Source organism: Haematobia irritans, chromosome 5, assembly GCF_050003625.1.
Source record: "Haematobia irritans isolate KBUSLIRL chromosome 5, ASM5000362v1, whole genome shotgun sequence".
Classification (NCBI taxonomy): Eukaryota; Metazoa; Arthropoda; class Insecta; order Diptera; family Muscidae; genus Haematobia; species Haematobia irritans.
In genome coordinates, this window is record NC_134401.1 from 156,035,722 (window position 1) to 156,057,979 (window position 22,258).

The following is a 22,258-nucleotide window of genomic DNA, read 5'->3' on the forward strand; positions in this document are numbered from 1 at the left end:
TTATATGACCTTCTGGGTTTTTTACACAGATTTGCTTTAAATTTTGCACAGGGGAGTAGAATTAACGTTCTAATTATGCGTGCCAAATTTGTTTTAAATCGGTTCAGATTTAGATATAGCTCCCATATATCTTTCGCCCGATATGAACTTATACGGTCCCAGAAGGCAGAGCTTTAGCATGATTGATTTCAAATTTTGCACAAGGAGTATAATTGATTGTGCTGTTAATTGTCAGAAATTTTGTTAAAATCGATTCAGATATAGATACAGCTCTCATATATATCATTCGGGCGATTTACATTCATATGACCATAGAGGCCAACGTTTTACGCTGATTTACGTAAAAATCTGCAAAATCTAGTTATACATGCTAAATTTGGTTAAAATCGGTTCATATTTAGATATAGCTCCCATATATAGCTTTCGCCCTATATGGATTTAATTAGCCCCAGAGGCACAGTTGCCACAGTTGTAGATTTTTTTACTATTTGGTAGATTGGTAGAATTCTTGATGCTTTAGTAGATTTTTCTATAGAAACAAAATTTTGACAAAATTTTCTATAGAAATAAAATTTTGACAAAATTTTCTACAGAAATAAAATTTTGATAAAATTTTCTAAGAAATAAAATTTTTACAAAATTTTCTATAGAAAAAAATTTTGACAAAATTTTGTATATAAATAAAATTTGGACAAAATTTTCTATAGAAATAAAATTTTGACAAAATTTTCTATAAAAATGAAATTTTAACAAAATTTTCTATAGAAATAAAATTTTGACAAAATTTTCTATAGAAATGAAATTTTGACAAAATTTTCTATAGATAAAAATGTTGACAACATTTTCTATAGAAATAAAACTTTAACAAAATTTTCTATAGAAATGAAATTTTGACAAAATTTTCTATAGAAAAAAATTTTGACAAAATGTTCTATAGAAATAAAATTTTGACAAAATTTTGCATATAACAAAAAATTGACAAAATTTTGTATATAAATAAAATTTCGATTAAATTTTCTATAGAAATAAAATTTTGATAAAATTTTCTATAGAAATAAAATTTTGACAAAATTTTCTATAGAAATAAGATTTTGACAAAATTTTCTATAGAAATAAAATGTGTACAAAATTTTCTATAAAAATAAAATTTTGACAAAATTTTCCATAGAAATATAATTTTGACAAAATTTTGTATATAAATAAAATTTTGACAAAATTTTGTATATAAATAAAATTTTGACAAAATTTTGTATATAAATAAAATTTGGACAAAAGAAGAGAAAGAAGAAATAAAATGTTGGTAGAAATTTCTATGGAAAAACAATTTTGACAAAATTTTCTATGGAAATAAAATTTTTACAAAATTTTTCTATAGAAATAAAATTTGGTCAAAATGTTCTATAGAAATAAAATGTTGGTAAAATTTTCTATAGAAATAAAATTTTGCCAAATTTTCTATAGATATAAAATCTTGACAAATTTTTCTATAGAAATTGTAATTGTATAATTAGATAATGCATTTGGACGTGAATTGCCTGTTTCGGTATCAGGCTAACAAGAAATATAATAAGCAACGATGAGCCCGTCGTAAAACTAGGAAAAACACGACTAATGTGAGCGTTAGAATTGTTGTTGTATCCTGGAAACCAGTTTCTGTAAGTTGTCACATGTTGTTGTAGTTGACTGTAGAAACAATAAGCATTGTTCGACTGTTCACCACTTAGGTGAATTCTAACAAATTAGCTGTCTAAAAATAAATTTCGTGTTGTTGCATTACTATGTAACAAAACGAAATAAAAATAAGATTAAGGGTCTTGTAAGTTATATGAAAAGATGATGTACAGTGGGAGAAAAGATGATTCAATTTGTAAGAGGAAAATTCCCAAATGTTTTCTCCATAAGGAGTTAGCATAAAGGGCCCAAAATTGAGTTATCTCTCCCAGCCAGATCTATACTAAAGGCTGTGGAAAGGTTCATTCGCCCGAACCGAAACATGTACAGTCCAGGCGTGTATAGATTTGTATCTGGCGTTTTCTTTTCAATGGCTCTATTAACCATGTTCCTTAATCTATATCGGTCCATAAAGCTCGAAAAATAATTGTATAATTAGATATAATGCATTTGGACGTCAATTGCCTGTTTCGGTATCAGGCTATCATGAAATATAAGAAATAAAATTTTGGCAAAATTTTCTATAGAAATTTTCTATAGAAATAAAATGTTGACAAAATTTTGTATAGAAATAAAATTTTGACAAAATTTTGTATAGAAATAAAATTTTGACAAAATTTTTTATAGAAATAAAATTTTGACAAAATTTTCTATAGAAATAAAATTTTGACAAAATTTTCTATAGAAATAAAATTTTGATAAAACTTTCCATAGATATACAATTTTCACAAAATTTTCTATAGAAATAAAATGTTGACAACATTTTTCTATAGAAATAAAATTTTGAAAAAATTTTCTATACAAATAAAATTTGGACAAAATGTTTTATAGAAATAACATTTTGACCAATTTTTCTACAGAAATAAAATTTGGACAAAATGTTTTATAGAAATAACATTTTGACCAATTTTTCTACAGAAATAAAATTTTGACAAAATTTTCTATAGAAATAAAATTTTGAGAAAATTTTCTATAGAAATAAAATTTTGACAACATTTTCTATGGAAATAAAATGTTGGCAAAACTTTCTATAGAAATAAATTTTTGACAAAATTTTCTACAGAAATAAAATTTTGACAAAATTTTCTATAGAAATAAAATTTTGACAAAATTTTCTATAGAAATAAAATGTGACAAAATTTTCTATAAAAATAAAATTTAGACAAAATTTTCCATAGAAATAAAATTTTGACAAAATTTTCTATAGAAATAAAATTTTGACAAAATTTTCTATAGAAATAAAATTTTGACAACATTTCCTATAGAAATAAAATTTTGACAAAATTTTCTATATAAATGAAAGTTTGACAAAGTTTACTATAGAAATAAAATTTTGACAAAATTTACTACAGAAATAAAATGTTGACAAAATTTTCCATAGAAATGAAATCTAAACAAAATTTTGTATATAAATAAAATTTTGATAAAATTTTCTATAGAAATAAAATTTTGACAAAATTTTCTATAGGAAAAAATGTTTGACAAAATTTTCTATAGAAATAAAATTTTACCTTCTGTTTTCTTTTTGTAAATTCAAGCTCGAGGTCATAATTTTATTCTGTTTCTGTTTTGTTTTTGTAAATTCAAGCTCGTGGTCAGAGTTTTATTATTTTTTTTTATAATTCTATATTTCGATCTCCTAGGTTTTAATTTTATTTATTTATTTATTCCCGTCTATGATTTCCGAAGGAGAACGAAATATCGAATTATAACAAAAAATAAAACAGAAAATAAAACTCTGACCTCGAGCTTGAATTTACAAAAAGAAAACAGAAGGTAATAAACAAAAAGGTCAAAAAACAAAAACAACAAACTTACATGAAATAAAATTTTGACAAAATTTTCTATAGAAATAAAATGTGTACAACATTTTCTATAAAAAAAATTTGACAAAATTTTCCTTAGAAATAACATTTTGAAAAAATTTTGTATATAAATAACATTTTGACAAAATTTTGTATATAAATAAAATTTGGACAAAATGTTCTATAAAAATAAAATGTTGGTAAAATTTTCTATAGAAAAACAATTTTAACAAAATTTTCTATGGAAATAAAATTTTTCTATAGAAATAAAATTTTGACAAAATGTTCTATAGAAATAAAATGTTGGTAAATTTTTCTAAAGAAATAAAATTTTGACAATATTTTGTATATAAAAAAAAATTTTTGACAAAATTTTGTATATAAATAAAATTTTGACAAAATGTTCTATAGAAATAAAATTTTGACAAAATTTTCAATAGGAATAAAATTTTGTATATAAATAAAATTTTGACAAAATTTTGGATATAAATAAAATTTGGACAAAATGTTCTATAGAAATAAAATGTTGGTAAAATTTTCTATAGAAATAAAATGTTGACAAAATTTTTTATATAAAAAAATATTTTGATAAAATTTTCTATAGAAATAAAATTTTGATAAAATCTTCTATACAAATAAAATTTTGACAAAATTTTCTATAGAAATAACATTTCGACAAAAATTTCAATAGAAATAAAATTTTGACGAAATTTTCTTTAGAAATAAAATTTTGAGAAATAGTCGGCCCCGCCCGACTTAAGACTTTACTTACTTGTTTTAAATGAAAATTTTACTGCCTCATCAAATCCATTAAATGTAGGAAATTTTCCTTTTTGGAATTAGTACGAATGGGAATTAGTAGTGGGAACGAAATAGGTATAAGTAAAAGGATGAAATTATTTACGAATACAAAAAAAAACTTTACTTTAATGTTACATATCCAAGTTATTGAATGTTATTCTGACTCTCTTACTCTGAAAGTAAATGCAAATTTTTGTATATTTATATATTTTGCAGGTGATATTATTATAAAAGAGGGTACTATTGGTACAAAGATGTATTTTATACAAGAAGGAGTGGTAGATATTGTAATGGCAAATGGAGAGGTTGGTATCTCTCTCAATGATGTATAACTCAATACTGAATTTACAATTTCTTCACTAACCAGGTGGCGACATCATTATCGGATGGTTCATATTTTGGTGAGATTTGCCTGCTAACAAATGCCCGACGTGTGGCTAGTGTAAGAGCGGAGACATATTGTAATCTTTTCTCACTGAGCGTGGATCATTTCAATTGTGTCCTGGACCAATATCCACTTATGCGTAAAACAATGGAAACGGTAGCAGCAGAGCGTCTTAATAAAATTGGCAAAAATCCTAATATAATGCAACAAAAGGATGAACAAATAAGCAATCCCGAATCAAATCAAATAACAGCAGTGGTCAATGCACTGGCGGCGGAAGCAGATGATTGCAAAGATGAGTAAGTTCTAGAAATTTAAGATAGTTTTCAAAACCCACAGATAGATGTTAACACACATTAAGATAAGAAATAAATTTATTTAAAGTCATAATATGAGATTGAAAATTAACCATTACTTGATTTGATTTTTAGTGACATGGATGCCAAAGAGAATTTATTACACGGTTCAATGTCAAGTATAACAGAGCCCATACAGACTATACGCGAAGGCTTACCCCGTCCTAGAAGTGGTGAATTTCGTGCTTTATTCGAAGGCAATACTCCATGACACTGAGAAAAGCTTTCTTCGGCCTCCACACCAACGCTACAATTGCATCATTATCACAAGCAGTTGCTGGCGATCAGTACAGGCGGTGTGCGCAGGGCTACACTGTGAAAAATACATGCCATCATACACAGCTACCTACATACATACACTCATCCATGCATATTCTTACGATCTATACAATACTACATATATTTCAACAACAAATTTTCATCGTGCGACCATTTATTATTTAGTATAATGACTATTCAAAAGCAACAACAAAGAAACTAAAAAAAAAACAAATCAACATCATTAGCCATCATCAGCCGCAGCAGAAAAAACCAAAAGCATTAGTTACAACAAAAAACGCAGCAAAACATGTTTATATTAAAAAAAATATATATACCAAAAAAACCAAGCCTCATTAGCTACTAAGCAGCCTGAAAAAAAACTAACAACTACTACAGAAAACAAACTATCATAAAGAATCGAAAACAAAAGGTACTAAAACCAAGAAAACAAAAGAAAATCTGTGGAGAAATTATAATCGTGATTCGGAGGAATATTGTCTTTGAATTGAATTTGTCATATAAATGATGAATTCAATTTTTACATTTTAATTCGTTTTTATTTGGCGGCATTGCATTAAAGGTCCGGTTTTACAATCATTAGAAAATTTTTGAATGGTACATGTTTTCGAACTTCATGGGAAATATTTCCATCTACATATAGTGTGAAAACACATATTAAGTCGAGTCTCCATACCAGCGTTGCCACAATGAATTTTTATTTTGACCAAAATTTTTTCAAAATTGGACCAAAATTCATACCAGCGGATCATTTTTCCAAATTAAATTATTATCATTTAATAGTTAAAATTTTCCAAAATTTTACTTCGATAGAAAATTTTTGTCCAATTTTTATTTCTATAGAAAATTTTTGTCCAATTTTTATTTCTGTAGTATTTTTATCAAAATTTTATTTCTATAAAAAATTTTGTCAAAATTTTATTTCTATAAAAAATTTTGTCAAAATTTTATTTCTATTGAAAAGTTTGTCAAAATTTTATTTCTATAGAAAATTTTGTCAAAATTTTATTTCTATAGACATTTTTTTCAAATTTTGTCAATATTTTATTTCTATAAAAATTTTCTCAAAATTTTATTTCTATAGAAAATGTTGCCAACATTTTAGTTTTATAAATTTTGTCAAGCGTTTTATAGAAAATTTTGTCAAGCGTTTATTTCTATAGAAAATTTTGTCAAAATTTTATTTCTATAGAAAATTTTGTCAAAATTTTATTTCTATAGAAAATTTTGTCAAAACTTTATTTGGGCAAAATTTTGTCGACATTTTATTTTATAGAAAATTTTGCCAACATTTTATTTCAATAGAAAATGTTTTCAAAATTTTATTTCTATAGGAAATTTTGTCAAAAAAATTTTTTTCTATAGAAAATTTTATCAAAATTTTATTTCTATAGAAAATATTGTGAAAATTTTATTTCTATAGAAAATATTGTGAAAATTGTATTTCTATAGAAAATTATCGCAAAATGTCTATAAAATTTTTACAAAGTTTTCTTCCTGTACAAACGTTTTGCATAATTCTGTATCTATACAAACTTTCTTTAAAATTTATTTCTGTACAAAATTTTGGCCAAATTTTATTTTTTATTTATCAAAATTTTATTTCTATAAAAAATTTTTATAAAACTACCGATTTAATGAAAATGAACTAAACACAAAAAAAATTCTATTTGGTCCGACCATCGGACCAAATTTAAAAATTAATAATTTATTTATAATTTCTATAGAAAATGTTATCAACATTTTATTTCTATAGAAAATTTTCGCAAAATTTTATTTCTAGAGAAAATTTTGTCAAAATATTATTTCTAAAGAAAATATTGTGAAAATTTTATTTCTATAGAAACATTTGTCAAAATTTTATTTCTATAGAAAATTATCGCAAAGTTTAGTTACAAAGTTTTCTTCCTGTACAAACTTTTTGCATAATTCTGTATCTAAACAAACTTTCTTTAAAATTTATTTCTGTACAAAATTTTGTCCAAATTTTATTTCCATAGAAAATTTTGTTAAAATTTTATTTCTACAGAAAATTTTGTCGAAATTTTATTTCTATATAAAATTTTTATAAAACTACCGATTTGATGAAAATGAACTAAACACAACAAAATTCTATTTGGTCCTACCATCGGACCAAATTTAAAAATTAATAATTTATTTATAATTTCTATAGAAAATTTTATCAAAATTTTATTTCTATAGAAAATTTTCGCAAAATTTTATTTCTAGAGAAAATTTTGTCAAAATTATATTTCTAGAGAAAATTTTGTCAAAATTTTATTTTTATAGAAAATTTGGCAAAATTTTATTTCTAAAGAAAATATTGTGAAAATTTTACTTCTATAGAAAATTTTGTCAAACTTTTATTTCTATAGAAAATTATCGCAAAATTTTTATAAAATTTTTACAAAGTTTTCTTCCTTTTTGCATAATTCTGTATCTAAACAAACTTTCTTTAAAATTTTTTTCTGTACAAAATTTTGGCAAAATTTTATTTCCATAGTAAATTTTGTTAAAATTTTATTTCCATAGAAATATTTGTCCAAAGTTTATTTCTATAGAAAATTTTGTCAAAATTGTATTTCTATATAAATTTTTTATAAAACTACCGATTTGATGAAAATGAACTAAACACAAAAAAATCTATTTGGTCCGACCATCGGACCAAATTCAAAAATTAATAATTTATTTATAATTTCTATAGAAAATTTTATCAAAATTTTATTTCTATAGAAAATTTTCGCAAAATTTTATTTCTAGAGAAAAGTTTGTCAAAATTTTATTTTTAGAGAAAATTTTGTCAAAATTTTATTTCTAAAGAAAATATTGTGAAAATTTTATTTCTATTGAAAATTTTGTCAACATTTTATTTCTATAGAAAATTATCGCAAAATTTCTATAAAATTTTTATTTCTATAATATTTTTACAAACTTTTTGCATAATTCTGTATCTAAACAAACTTTCTTTAAAATTTATTCCTATAGAAAATTTTGTTAAAATTTTATTTCCATAGAAATTTTTGTCCAAATTTTATTTCTACAGAAAATTTTGTCAAAATTTTATTTCTATATAAAATTTTCATAAAATTACCGATTTGACGAAAATGTACTCAACACAACAAAATTTCATTTGTATCTAAACAAACTTTCTTTAAAATTTATTTCTATAGAACATTTTGTCCAAATTTTATTTCCATAGAAAATTTTGTTAAAATTTTATTTCCATAGAAATATTTGTCCAAATTTTATTTCTACAGAAAATTTTGTCAAAATTTTATTTCTATATAAAATTTTTATAAAACTACCGATTTGATGAAAATGAACTAAACACAACAAAATTCTATTTGGTCCGGACCAAATTTAAAAATTAATAATTTTTTTGACCAATGGCAACCCTGCTCCATACCCTACATGATTGGCGTTGCCAACTACTTTGAAGCCCACAAATAGATAAACAGCAATATGCACTACTTCCGGTTAGTGATAACATGTGTAGACACAACCATGGCGACAGTCGGTAGGCGAAAACTTGTTTATCAGGCTTTTTCTGATTTTCACATATTGTTGCAGAATTGCAACGATTTGAAAGCATGCATATTAGAATTGTGTGCTCGCAAAATTTGCAAGATTTAAAATGAAATTTTTGCTCCCAGAGTAGTTGCCGGGATTACCAAACGCTTCATTATTATCGGGAGTAGAATCAATCTTACCATACGGAGTATTTGAAAATGATTAATTTTACCAAAAACAAAAACTTGAGTTGTACAAATCTCTCACGCATATTGTCTACTATATAACTCTTGATTTTGGCCATATTTCGTGGTGAAAACAAGCCGTTAAATATTGAATTCGTGAGCTCAAAAACAAGCGATTTCAATTTGGCAAAATTTTGGGTTTTTGGTTGACCAGTAAACACCAAAATGCCAATTTGCAAAATTTTTCCAAATGCGTTTGCCAGAAGAGACCTTTATATATTTCAAATGAAAAGACCGAAATGCACGATAGAGATCCTAAATGTTGCGATTACTGGAAATCAAGTAATTTTAGTGGAGATTTTCTATATAAATATTGAAATCAAATGTGAGATATAAAAATTAATAATTATTTTATGTAATTTGAAGTTGTAACAAAATGCCTCCCAAACTTGATTATAATTTCTCCTCCAAAAAAATAACATTAAAAGCGAATAGAATAACTTAACACCAAAATTTCTAGTGGCTAAAAAAAAACAAATCTACAAAAAAAAAATGTTTTATGTTCATCAAAAAAATGCAAAGCAAACAATCCACAATCAAAAATATTTTGAATAATATAGAGAATCCCCCCCTCAAAGAATTATGTTACCTCTTTAAAACCCCCCAAAATTAAAGTGACTCAAACAAAAAAATAAAAACAATATAGGCAAATGAGAATACATTATCAATAGAAATCCAAATCATATTTAAGTTTTCAAACCCTATCTCTCATCGATATAGTGAAAACCAATCAATGCCCTCTAACATTTAGTAGCACTCTTCCGAAAAAGCAGCATTGATTAAAAACTTGTAGAATTTGAAGGCCAGCTAAACAAAGCCCCGTTAAATATTAACATTAGAAAAATACTTGAATTCCAATTATTTACAAACTTTACTTGTAGAAGATGCTTTGAATTCAAATAAAATTCTAATATTTTTAATTATTGGGAATGGGAGATAACAATGAATGATTAATCATTCATTTTTATCTAATCCAAATGAAGAACTGGAACCTTTAAGACGACACCAAGACAACAACAAGGTCCTCAAATAATTTAATAACAAAAAATATTTTTCAGCTCCGCAAACTGTGATGACTTAAGTATAAGAAAAACAAACAAAAAATTAAAAAAGAAACAAACATTAAAAAAACGAAAACAAAAACAAAAATTAATATAATACAAAGTGAATAAACAACCAACACTCACTCACATATTGAAGAGAATTAAAAAAAACAAGCATGACAAAAGAAAAATAATGTTTAAAAAAGCATCAAAGGCGACCAAAAATTAATTAAAATGTAATGAATCGCAAATGATGCTGATTATAAAATCATCAAACCAATGTCAGTCATTCACATGATACGAAAACAAAATCCTTCAAGAGCCTCCTAAAAATCTATATACTCCTTTATATCCTCAAGATTCCCCCAGCTATCACTAAATCAGAACATCAATTAATCGATAAAAGAAAAAAAAGAAAAATTTGCATTTTATTTCATAGAGAAAAGAATTTATTATTATTATTATTTAGTTCACTTCTTTTTCTTTAGTAGAATTAAAATTAAGTTACAATTAGTAATTCTTTTAAATTAAAATAAAAAAAAAATTATTTATAATTAAACTTAGTAGGAAATCAAATTATTAGCAGCGAAAATAAACAAAAAAAAACTCAAACAAATAATATTAGACAAAATATATTAATAGCGAATTTTTAGCAACGGTTAAATGCAATTTTTAGAACAGTTAGATTGAATCTATTTTTTTCTCAACAAAGTAAAAAACTTCTCTACTTGATATTTTTAAAACAGAATTAGAAAAAAATTTAAGTAGATCTACTTCATTTTTTTTTTCATAAAATTAAAAACAAAAAAGTTCCTTAGAAATCTTCTTTTCAAAAGAATTAAATTGCCTAAATAATTTAAAAAATGGCCTTAAACTCATTTCCATTTAATACAGTCATTTTTATGTATTTGTTTTTATTTTAATATTTCTAATAATATTTGTGTTTAACAAACGATTTTCCTGTCTTGCTTGTTAATAAATATTCTTCGATCAGACTTCTCAATTTCGGTAAGCTCTGCCAAAATTGTTTAATAAAATATTGAAAACAAAATTGACTATTTGTTTAATAAGATAATGTGTCATACAGATATTTTTATTGTTTATGAAAATAAATACATACATATGTATAATGAATGACATGTTCCAAAATTTCTCAAAAAATTGTAAATTGACTTTCGGAAAATGTGGGAAAATATTTCTATTTAAAAACCCTAATATATTTGAAACATTGTTGAATTCAAATGTTTCTTATACATGTGTATATATTTGGCTATATGTATTTTATTATAAATACAGAGGTTTTTAGATTTATTGAATTTACGAAATCATTCCCAGTTACTTTTAAAAATACAGAAAAAAAAACGATTATTTTAATTTTTATTGAATGCGATTCAAGTTCGTAAATTTGTTGTCTGATAAAACGGCGATGTATTCTATGAACATTGTTATCAACATTTGACAAGTGAAAGAAATTTAAGGGTATTTTTGTTTGTATTAAGCATCCTAAATCATTGCCTTACATAGACAAGCATTTCCTATTGATAGCTACAATTTTGGTTTAAAAGCATTCTTAGCGGAAATGTCGATATAATAACCACTGATGGAATTCCAGCTAGCGTAACGAAAATTTGTTATTGATTGATTGCATTTAAGCTCCTAATGAAGATATAATAAAACTGTCGCACCGTCATGAACTTGGGTACAAATATTGTCTACTGCTTTATCCATCAATAGACTAAGCTGGGACTTCATTGGCTTTTCTTGTAATTAAGTTAGTTTTTAATGAGCACTGTCTGATTCTATGTTTAACTCAATGGCACAAACTTGGTTTTTTGTTGCCGCAATGCATGGCACATTACGTGTGAGACCACTCCTTATGGTCCTCAGGGGAATAAATTGATATCTCGTATATAGGAGATGTTGTTATCGATAGCTTACATTGTCTCACCATAAGCTCGGTATATGTCCATAGGGAAAACGTTAGAACCGTGCTCTCGATTGTTTAATTTTCTAAGAAACTCATAAACAAACCGGCTTTATCGACATTTTATAAGAATTTCACATATGGATTGCATTAGTTTTGAAATTAATAATAAAAATTTACAGTTACCTATTTGCATAGCTTATATAGGAGATGTTATTATCGATCATTTACATTGTCTTACTATAAGCGCGGAACGCATATCTAGGGAAAACTGTGATATCCATCGCATAATTAAATTAGTTTTTAATGAGCACTGTCTGATTCTATGTTTAACTCAATGACACAAACTTGGTGTTTTGTTACCGCAATGCATGGCACATTACGTGTGAGACCACTCCTTATGGTCCTCAGAGGAATAAATTGATATCTCGTATATAGGAGATGTTGTTATCGATAGCTTACATTGTCTCACCATAAGCTTGGTATACGTCTATACGGAAAACGTTAGAACCGTGCTCTCGATTGTTTAATTTTCTAAGAAACTCATAAACAAACCGGCTTTATCGACATTTTATAAGAAATTCGCATATGGATGGCATTATTTTCGAAATAGTTGGATAAATACCACTATCAATTAATAATAAAAATTTACAGTTACCTATTTGCATAGCTTATATAGGAGATGTTATTATCGATTATTTAAATTGTCTTACTATAAGCGCGGAACGCATATCTAGGGAAAACTGTGATATCCATATGAAATGTATAAGCATCTTGTTTTTTAAATGTGTCATAAGGATTAATACTGGATAAATGCCAGAATTAAATAATCAAATTTACATACGTCTGTTTGCTACAGCTTATATAGGAGATGTTGTTAACGATAGTTTACATGGTCTTACCATAAGCTCGATATGCATCTCTTAGGAATCTAAGTAATACCCATAAGAAATACATAGCCAATTTTCCCAACAATTTTTTCTTTAAAGTTGTGTTCTCGATTATTTAATTTTCTAAGCAATACAGGATAAAACTACCTTAACGGCATGACATAAGGATTTTTCACAATAGCTGTAAATTTTCCTCACAAAATTTTCATTAAGGCAGTGTTCACGATTGTTTAATTTTCTAAGCATTACAGGATAAAACTACCTTATCGACATGACATAAGGATTTTCTCAATAGCTGTATACCGATCTATAAGAATGAGAAATGCTTTGGCATTTTTCTACCGAAAATCAATTTTTTTATCGATTGTTAAAAGTCTCCATGTTGTTATCGACAATATCCTAGCATAAGCACGGTATTCATTTGTAATGGAAATTTTAATGCCCATAAGAAATACAAAGGCAATTTTCAATTGTTTAAGTTTCTAAGAAACTAAGAATGTTGTTTTTCTATAGAAACAACAGTCTTATCGGCATATAAAAAAAATTTCTCAATATCTGTATACCGGTCTATAAGAATGAGAAATGCTTGGCCATTTTTCTACAGAAAATCCAAATTTTATCTATTATTTCAAGTTTCCATGTTGTTATCGACAGTTTACATTGACCAGTCCGGTATTCATTTCTGGTGAAAACTTTACTGCCCTTAAGTAATACATAGGAAATTTTCGATAGTTTAATTTTCTAAATACTACAGGTCAAAACAGTCTTATCGGCATACAAATTTTCGCAATAGTAGTATACCGGTCTATAAGAATGAGAAATGCTTGGCCATTTTTTCTACCGATAATCCAATTTTTTATCGCCATTTTTTCTACCGAAAATCCAATTTTTTATCGATTGTTTAAAGTTTACACTTTTTTATCGATAGTTTTTGCCTTATCATAAGTCCGGTATTTATCTCTAGGGAAAACTGTGATACCCATATGAAATACATAGACAATTTTCCTAACTACATTTTAGTTGAAAAGTGTTACCGATTGTTAATGTTTGAAGACATTCGACATGACATAAGGATTTTCTCAATAGCTGTATACCGATCTATAAGAATGAGAAATGCTTTGGCATTTTTCTACCGAAAATCAAATTTTTTTATCGATTGTTAAAATTCTCCATGTTGTTATCGAGAATATCCTAGAATAAGCACAGTATTCATTTCTAGTGAAAATTGTACTGCCCATAAGAAATACAAAGGCAATTTTCAATTGTCTAAGTTTCTAAGATACGCCGGATAAAACAGTCTTATCGGCATATAAAAAAAATTTCTCAATAGCTGTATACCGGTCTATATGAATGAGAAATGCTTTGCCATTTTTCTACCGAAAATCTAAAATTTATCGATTATTTCAAGTTTCCATGTTATTATCGACAATTTACATTGATCAGTCAGGTATTCATTTCTGGCGAAAACTTTTACTACCCATAAGAAATGCCCAGGAAATTTTCGATAGTTTAATTTTCTATGTAACACAGGATAAAACAGTCTTATCGGCATAAGAATTTTCGCAATAGTAGTATATCGGTCTATAATAATGAGAAACGCTTGGTCATTTCTTTTATCGAAAATCCAAATTTTTATCCGTTATTTAAAGTTTACACTTTTTTATCGATAGTTTTTGCCTTATCACAAGTCCGGTATTTATCTCTAGGGAAAACTGTGAAACCCATATGAAATACATAGACAATTTTCCTAACTACATTTTAGTTGAAAAGTGTTACCGATTGTTAATGTTTGAAGAAACACAGGATAAAATTGTCTTATTGGGTATGTGAAATGCTTGGCAATTTTTCTACCGAAAATTAAATTTTTATAGATTATTTAAAGTTTCCATGTTGTTATCGACAGTTTAAATTATCTTATCATAAGCCCTGTATTTATTGCTAGGGAAAACGGCAATACCCATATGAAATGCATAGACAATTTTTCTAACGACATTTTAGTTGGGCAATGTTACCGATTGTTTGTGTTTTAAGAAACACAGGGTAAAAATGTCTTATTGGATATGAAAAATGATTGGCCATTTCTAACGAAAATCGAATTTTTTATAGATTATTTAAAGTTTAAACTGATGTTATCGACAGTTTGAATTGTCTTATCATAAGCCCGATATTTATCTCTAGAGAAAACTGTGATACCCATATGAAATGCATAGACAATTTTCCTAACAAACATTTTAGATGGACAATGTTACCGATTGTAAGTGTTTTAAGAAACACAGGATAAAACTGTCTTATTGGATATGAGAAATTATTGGTCATTCTTCTTTTGGAAATCCAATTTTTATAGATTATTTAAAATTAATTATTAAAGTTTAAACTGTTGTTATCGACAGTTTAAATTGTCTTATCATAGCTAGGGAAAACTGTGATACCCATATGAAATATATAGACAATTTTTTTAAAACCACATTTTTCTTGGACAATATTACCGATTGTTAGTGTTTTAAGAAACACAGGATAAAACAGCCTTATTGGCTTGCAACAAACATTTTTGCAATACCTGCCTTTAAGTGAATTTTATTTTACTATGATACAACGGCAATGAGAAATGCTTGGCTTTTTTCTATCTCTCCAGTGAAGTGTTCGCTACCCATAAGAAATGCTAAAGAATATAAAATTGGTCGTTGTTATCGACTAAAATTATTTGTTTTTTACAAAGCCGTTTTATCGAAACGAATTTTTTTTTGCAAATGTTACAAACAATTTTTTTTTATTATTTTATTACGAACTGTTTCATATAAGGGCCTGTTCGAAACCGAATATTTTTATTGGCATTGGTAAAAATTTGATGTAAATTTGGGCGAGTATAATTTCACTAGCCCAGGAGACTAGTAAGAAATTTGAATTTTTTTAAATATTCTTAACATTTACGACATCATATGGCTTGGCTTGTTTTGATAATTTCAAAACAAATAAAAACTAGTTTTATTTGTAAAAAAAATGAGTACAGTATATTAGCAATTTTTTTCTCGCCATAATAAAAAGTTACGGTTTCGAACATTTATCTCTCTTTTTTGCTACATGGATACTTTCACAAATTCTACATATTTTGATTAGTTTTGAGTTGCTTAATTCTCATGTCTCTCATCACTGAAGCAATACAGGTATTACTATGATATTGTAAGGCGTTAGAATATTTTTTTATAATATTAATAGAAAATAGTAAATAAAAATATTGATTTAGCTAATCTATTTTAAAACTTCCGAACTTATCAAAAATTATATGACGCCTTTATAATATCATTCAATTCCAAAATCCCTAGATCCTATTCCTCGAAATCCAAAACCCCTAAAAGCCTATCACAAAAACTTTCTCATGTTATTAAAACATAAACCAATAATAAAAAAAACTAGCCCTCCTATAAACATTTTACAAAACGACAACAAACATAAATTTCCTATAAAAAAGTAAATAAAATAAAATAATAATAAAAAAAGAACAATTATTTTCATTAAAATCAACAAATATATATATATATACAAAAGAACAACAAATCAAGACAACTAACATTTTTAGAAAAAGAAAAACAAAAATTCCCCAAAAAAACAACAACAGCCACAACAAAACAAAATTCATTAATCAACAAAAATGAAATGAAATAAACAAAACAAATATATTAAATAAATACAAACATACACATATATGAAAATATATAGAGAAACCAAACCAACTATTCATTGTTATAAACTGCAAAACAAAAAACCCAAGAGAAAATAAAAAGCATGACACATTTGTTTTTAGTACACATTGTAGAAAAAAGCGGCAACTTAAAAAATGTTATATAAAAATATTAACAAAAAAATACAAAAAAAACAACTTAGGAAACACACAATTACCAACAAAAAAATGAAAAACAAAGAAAATGTATCAAAAGAAACTAAATAAAGCAGAAGGAAAACTATATAGCGAACTTACAAAAACAAAACATAACTGACATCTTATAATAAAAACTAAATTAGAACAAAAAAAATCAAATTATGATTTAACTCACCACTAAGTTATAAAGAATTTTAATTTTATTTATTATCTTTTATATATACAAAAAAAAGAAAAAAAACACAAAAATAAAAATAAAACAATAACATATACAACTATAACGACGAATAGTTTAAATTGTTTAACTCGTTATTATACATATAAAAAAAACAAAAAACATTATAAATATTTTATTTTATTTAAATTTTAGTAATTGTTTTAATTCTTAGTATTTGTACTAAAACCCGGATTATTATTAATAATTTTCTATTGTATTTATCACTCTTGCTAAAAATATATCATTGTTATTATATTTATTCAATTCTTTAGAAATATTATTTGAAGCTATTTCATTTCATGTATGTATATCTTTTATTATATAGTTTTTATTTGTTTTTGTATTTATCCTTAATTGTTATTATTTGTTTTAGCTTAGACAAAACAAGTCTTTTTATTGAAAAGCAAACATATAAAAACATAAACAGAATAAAAAATAAAAAAAATATTAAAACCAATAACAACAACTGAATAAAAACAAACTGCAAGTTGTATTTGTTCGAATTGTAAGCAAAAACAACAATATTAAAAAAAGAAACAAAAAAATGTAAAAAAATATCTTGTATTTTATTACACGTAAACTAATAAAAACCAGAAGGACAGCGTTTGCCTTATAAAATAAAAAAAATATTTACAATTTGTCTTTTTTTCTGTAAACAAATACAGGGCAGATCTATTGCAGGTAGGGCAAAATAAATAGGTGCTAACAGATGATGTACTAACAGATGACAAATACACAATAGTAGGGATTGCTTATATTAACAAGTTGTTTAGCTATAAAACCTAGTAATAAAGTTGTGTTTTCGTGCGAAAAACTGTTATACAAACTGTTATATAAAAAAACGTTCGCACGAAATAACTACTTTGTAATTTTTCTATCGAAAATCTGATTTTTATAGATTGTTTAAATTGTCAATTTTATCGACCGTTTACATTGTCTCTTCATAAGTCCGGTATTTATTTCTGGAGAAAATTTCACTGCCCTTATGAAATGCACCGGCAATCTTAAGTAATTTTAGCTTGCACAGTGTTATCGATTGTTGATGTGTTAAGAAACACAGGTTAAAACGGCCTTATTGGCTTACACAGTGGGACTATTATAAGAGGGTCAAACTAAACAGCTGCTTATAACTGTTGTACAACTTTTCGTGCGAAAACAAACTGTTATACTCCATATAAAAATCAATCTAGCGTAAATCAGTTTTTTTATAGATTTTTAAAAGTCACCATGTTATCGACCGTGTACATTGTCTCTTCATAAGTCCGGTATTTATTTCTGGAGAAAAGTTCACTGCCCTTATGAAATGCACCGGCAAGTTTCCTTGCATAATTTTAGCTGGAACAGCGTTATCGATTGATGATGTTTTAAGGAACACTGCATATGAAATGAACTGGCAATTTTACGTAATTTTAGCTGGGACAGTGTTATCGATTGTTGATGTTTTAAGAAACACAGGTTAAAACGGCCTTATTGGCTTACACAGTGGGACTATTATAAGAGGGGCAAACTAAACAGCTGCTTACAACTGTTGTATAACTTTTCGTGCAAAAAAAACTGCTATACTCCATATAAAAATCATTCTCGCGAAATAATTACTTGGTCATTTTTCTAGCGAAAATCAGTTTTTACAGATTTTTTAAAGTCACCATGTTATCGGCCGTGTACATTGCCTCATCAAAAGCCCGGCATTTATTTCTGAAGAAAAGTTTACTGCAATTATGAAATGCACCGGCAGTTTTCCTTACGTAATTTTAGCTGGAACAACGTTATAGATTGTTGATGTTTTAAGGAACACTGGATATGAAATTTTACATAATTTTAGCTCGACAGTGTTATCGATTGTTGATGTTTTAAGAAACACAGGTTAAAACTGCCTTATTGGCTTGCACAGTGTAACTATTACCGGAAAGGCAAACGAAACATCTGCTCACAACTGTTGTACAACGTTTCGTGCGAAGAACTATTATACTCCAAATAAAAATCATTCGCGCGAAATAACTGCTTGGTAATTTTTCTAGCGTAAATCAGTTTTTGTTTTTATAAATTTGTTAAAGTCACCCTGTTATCTGCCGTGTACATTGTCTCATCAAAAGCCCGGCATTTATTTCTGAAGAAAAGATTACTACCCTTATGAAATGCACCGGCAGTTTTCCTTACGTAATTTTAGCTGGAACAGCGTTATCGATTGATGATGTTTTAAGGAACACTGGATATGAAATTATGAAATGCACCGGCAATGTTAAGTAATTTTAGCTTGGACAGCGTTATCGATTGTTGATGTTTTAAGAAACACAGGTTAAAACGGCCTTATTGGCTTACATAGTGGAACTATTATAGAAGGGCCAAGCTAAACAGCTGCTCACCACTGTTGTACAACTTTTCGTGCGAAAAAAAAACTGCTAAACTCCATATAAAAATCATTCGCACGAAATAACTGTTTGGTCATTTTTCTAGCGTAAATCAGGTTTTTTATAGATTTTCAAAAGTCACCATGTTTACGACCGTGTACATTGTCTCATCAAAAGCCCGGCATTTATTTCTGGAGAAAAGTCTACTGCCCTTATGAAATGCACCTGCAAGTTTCCTTACATAATTTTAGCTGGAACAGCGTTATCGATTGGTGATGTTTTAAGGAACACTGGATATGAAATTATGAAATGCACTGGCAATTTTAGCTTGGACACTGTTATCGATTGTTGATGTTTTAAGTAACACATGTTAAAACGGCCTTATTGGCTTACACAATGGGACTATTATAAGAGGGGCAAACTACACAGGTGCTCACTACTGTTGTACAACTTTTCGTTCGAAAAAAAAAACTGCTATACTCCATATAAAAATCATTCGCGCGAAATAACTGCTTGGTACTTTTTCTAGCGTAAATCAGGTTTTTTATGCGCTTTACAGACTATCAGTTATTCCGGACGACAGTGCTCGTGTCGAACATATCCCATATATTGTGCACTTTATAAGTGAAGTCCGAAGGCATAATCGATACTGCTGCATGTTTATGGGATCGATAACACATTTACCGATTATTTAGTCATCGCTGACAAGTCGTATCGATCCGACACACTGTAAGATTCTTTACAAACACCGACATTCCGTCCGGAATAACTGATAGCCTGTAAAGCGCATTATAGATTTTTAACAGTCACCATGTTATCGATCTTGTACATTGTCTCATCAAACGCCCGGCATTTATTTCTGAAGAAAAGTTTACTGCCCTTATGAAATGCTCCGGCAGTTTTCCTTACGTAATTTTAGCTGGAACAGCGTTATCGATTGATGATGTTTTAATGTGCTTTACAGACGTTATTCCGGACGTAATGTCGGTGTTTTTAAAGAATCTTTCAGTGTGTCGGATCGATACGACTTGTCGGCGATTATTAAATAATCGGTAAATGTGTTATCGACCCATATACATGCAGCAGTATCGATTAAGCCTTCGGACTTAACTTATAATGGGCACAATATATGGGATATATTCGACACGAGCACTGTCGTCCGGAATAACTGATAGTCTGTAAAGCGCATAAGGAACACGGTATATGAAATTATGAAACGCATTGGGAATTTTACGTAATTTTAGCTAGGACAGTGTTACCGATTGTTTATGTTTTAAGAAACACAGGTTAAAACGGCCTTATTGGCTTACACAGTGGAACTACTATAGAAGGGCCAAGCTAAACAGCTGGTCACAACTGTTATACAACTTTTCGTGCGAAAAACTATTATACTCCAAATAAAAATCATTCGCGCGAAGTAACTGCTTGGTAATTTTTCTAGCGAAAATAAGGTTTTTCTAGATTTTTTTAAAGTCACCATGTTATCGACCGCTTACATTGTCTCATCATAAGCCCGGTATTTATTTATGGAGAAAAGTTTACTGCACCGGCAATATTCCTTACGTAATTTTAGCTGGACAGTATTATCGATTGTTGATCTTTTAATAAACACAGGTTAAAACTGCCTTGTTGGTTTGCACAGTGTAACTATAAACAGCTGCTCACAACTGTTATACTTCATACAAAAATCATTCGAGCGAAATAACTGCTTGGTCATTTTTCTAGCGAAAATCATTTTTTTCTAGATTTTTTAAAGTCACCATGTTATTAACCGGTTACATTATCTCATCATAAGCCCGGTATTTATTTCTGGAGAAAAGTTTACTGTACCGGCAATATTCCTTACGTAATTTTAGCTGAAACAATGTTATCGATTGTTGATGTTTTAAGAAACACAGGATAAAACTTATATTTTATTGGCTTGCACAATGTAACCACATATTACAGGAGGGGAAAACTAAACAGCTGCTCACAACTGTTATACAACGTTTCGTGTGAAAAATCATTCGCGCGAAATAAATACGAAATTTTTGGGTTCAGGTTTTCTCTAACACATATTAATGAAACTATGGAATTTCCACACGGAAAAATAGGCTTGCATATTATTTCGCACAAATAAGTTAACAACCTTGTTCTTGGGACCATATTCAAGGTGATACAGGCTACTATTCATTTTTCGCAGAAATGAATATAGTACTAAGCATTCAGCAGGAACTCTAATCGAAATATGTGTCAACAGTTCGTCGTAGAGGGTTTACTCTGTCAACCTTGGTCCCACTGATAACCGGAAACATCTCAAAAGTGGACAATCTTCATGAGACGTTTCCTATGTGAACACATAAGTGGACATCTCCCAAATAAGAAACACTTGGCCATTTTTCTATCCAAAAACCCAATTCTTATCGATTGTTTAAAGTTTCCATGTTATTATGGACAGTTTACATTGTCTCATCAAAAGCCCGGTATTCATTTCTGATGAACACTCTACTAACCATAAGAAATGCATAAGCAATTTTCGACTTTTTAATTTTCTAAGAAACAGCATTATCGGCATATCATCCGAATTTTCGCTGAATAACGGTATATAAGGATGAGAAATGCTTGGTCATTTTTCTATCGAAAATCTGATTTTTTTAAAGTTTACATGTTATTATCGACAGTTTATATTACCTAATTATAAGCGAGATATTCATCTCTAAAGAAAATTGTTAATATCGACCGTTTACATTGTCTCACCAAAGGCCCGGTATTCATTTCTAGTGAACACTTATTACCCATAAGAAATGCATAAGCAATTTTCAATTTTTTTAATTTCCTAAGAAATACAAGATAAAACATCCTTATCGGCATATCATACGAATTTTTTAGCTGAATACCGACCGCTCTACAAGAATGAGAAACGCTTGGCCA

General features: G+C 27.5%; 1 protein-coding gene across 7 annotated transcripts in view; it reads left to right on the forward strand.

Annotated features, from left to right (window-relative positions):
• The window catches only part of Ih (hyperpolarization activated cyclic nucleotide gated potassium channel Ih), a 185,616-nt gene extending 180,057 nt beyond the window's left edge, over positions 1-5,559 (forward strand). For all 7 annotated transcript variants that reach the window (XM_075313200.1, XM_075313198.1, XM_075313202.1 and 4 more), the window contains 3 exons: positions 4,494-4,582; positions 4,645-4,961; positions 5,094-5,559. In XM_075313200.1, coding sequence (XP_075169315.1) covers positions 4,494-4,582; positions 4,645-4,961; positions 5,094-5,229 — 542 coding nt within the window. In that variant the 3' untranslated portion in view covers positions 5,230-5,559. The remainder of the gene's footprint in view (positions 1-4,493; positions 4,583-4,644; positions 4,962-5,093) is intronic.
• Positions 5,560-22,258: the final 16,699 nt, after the last annotated feature.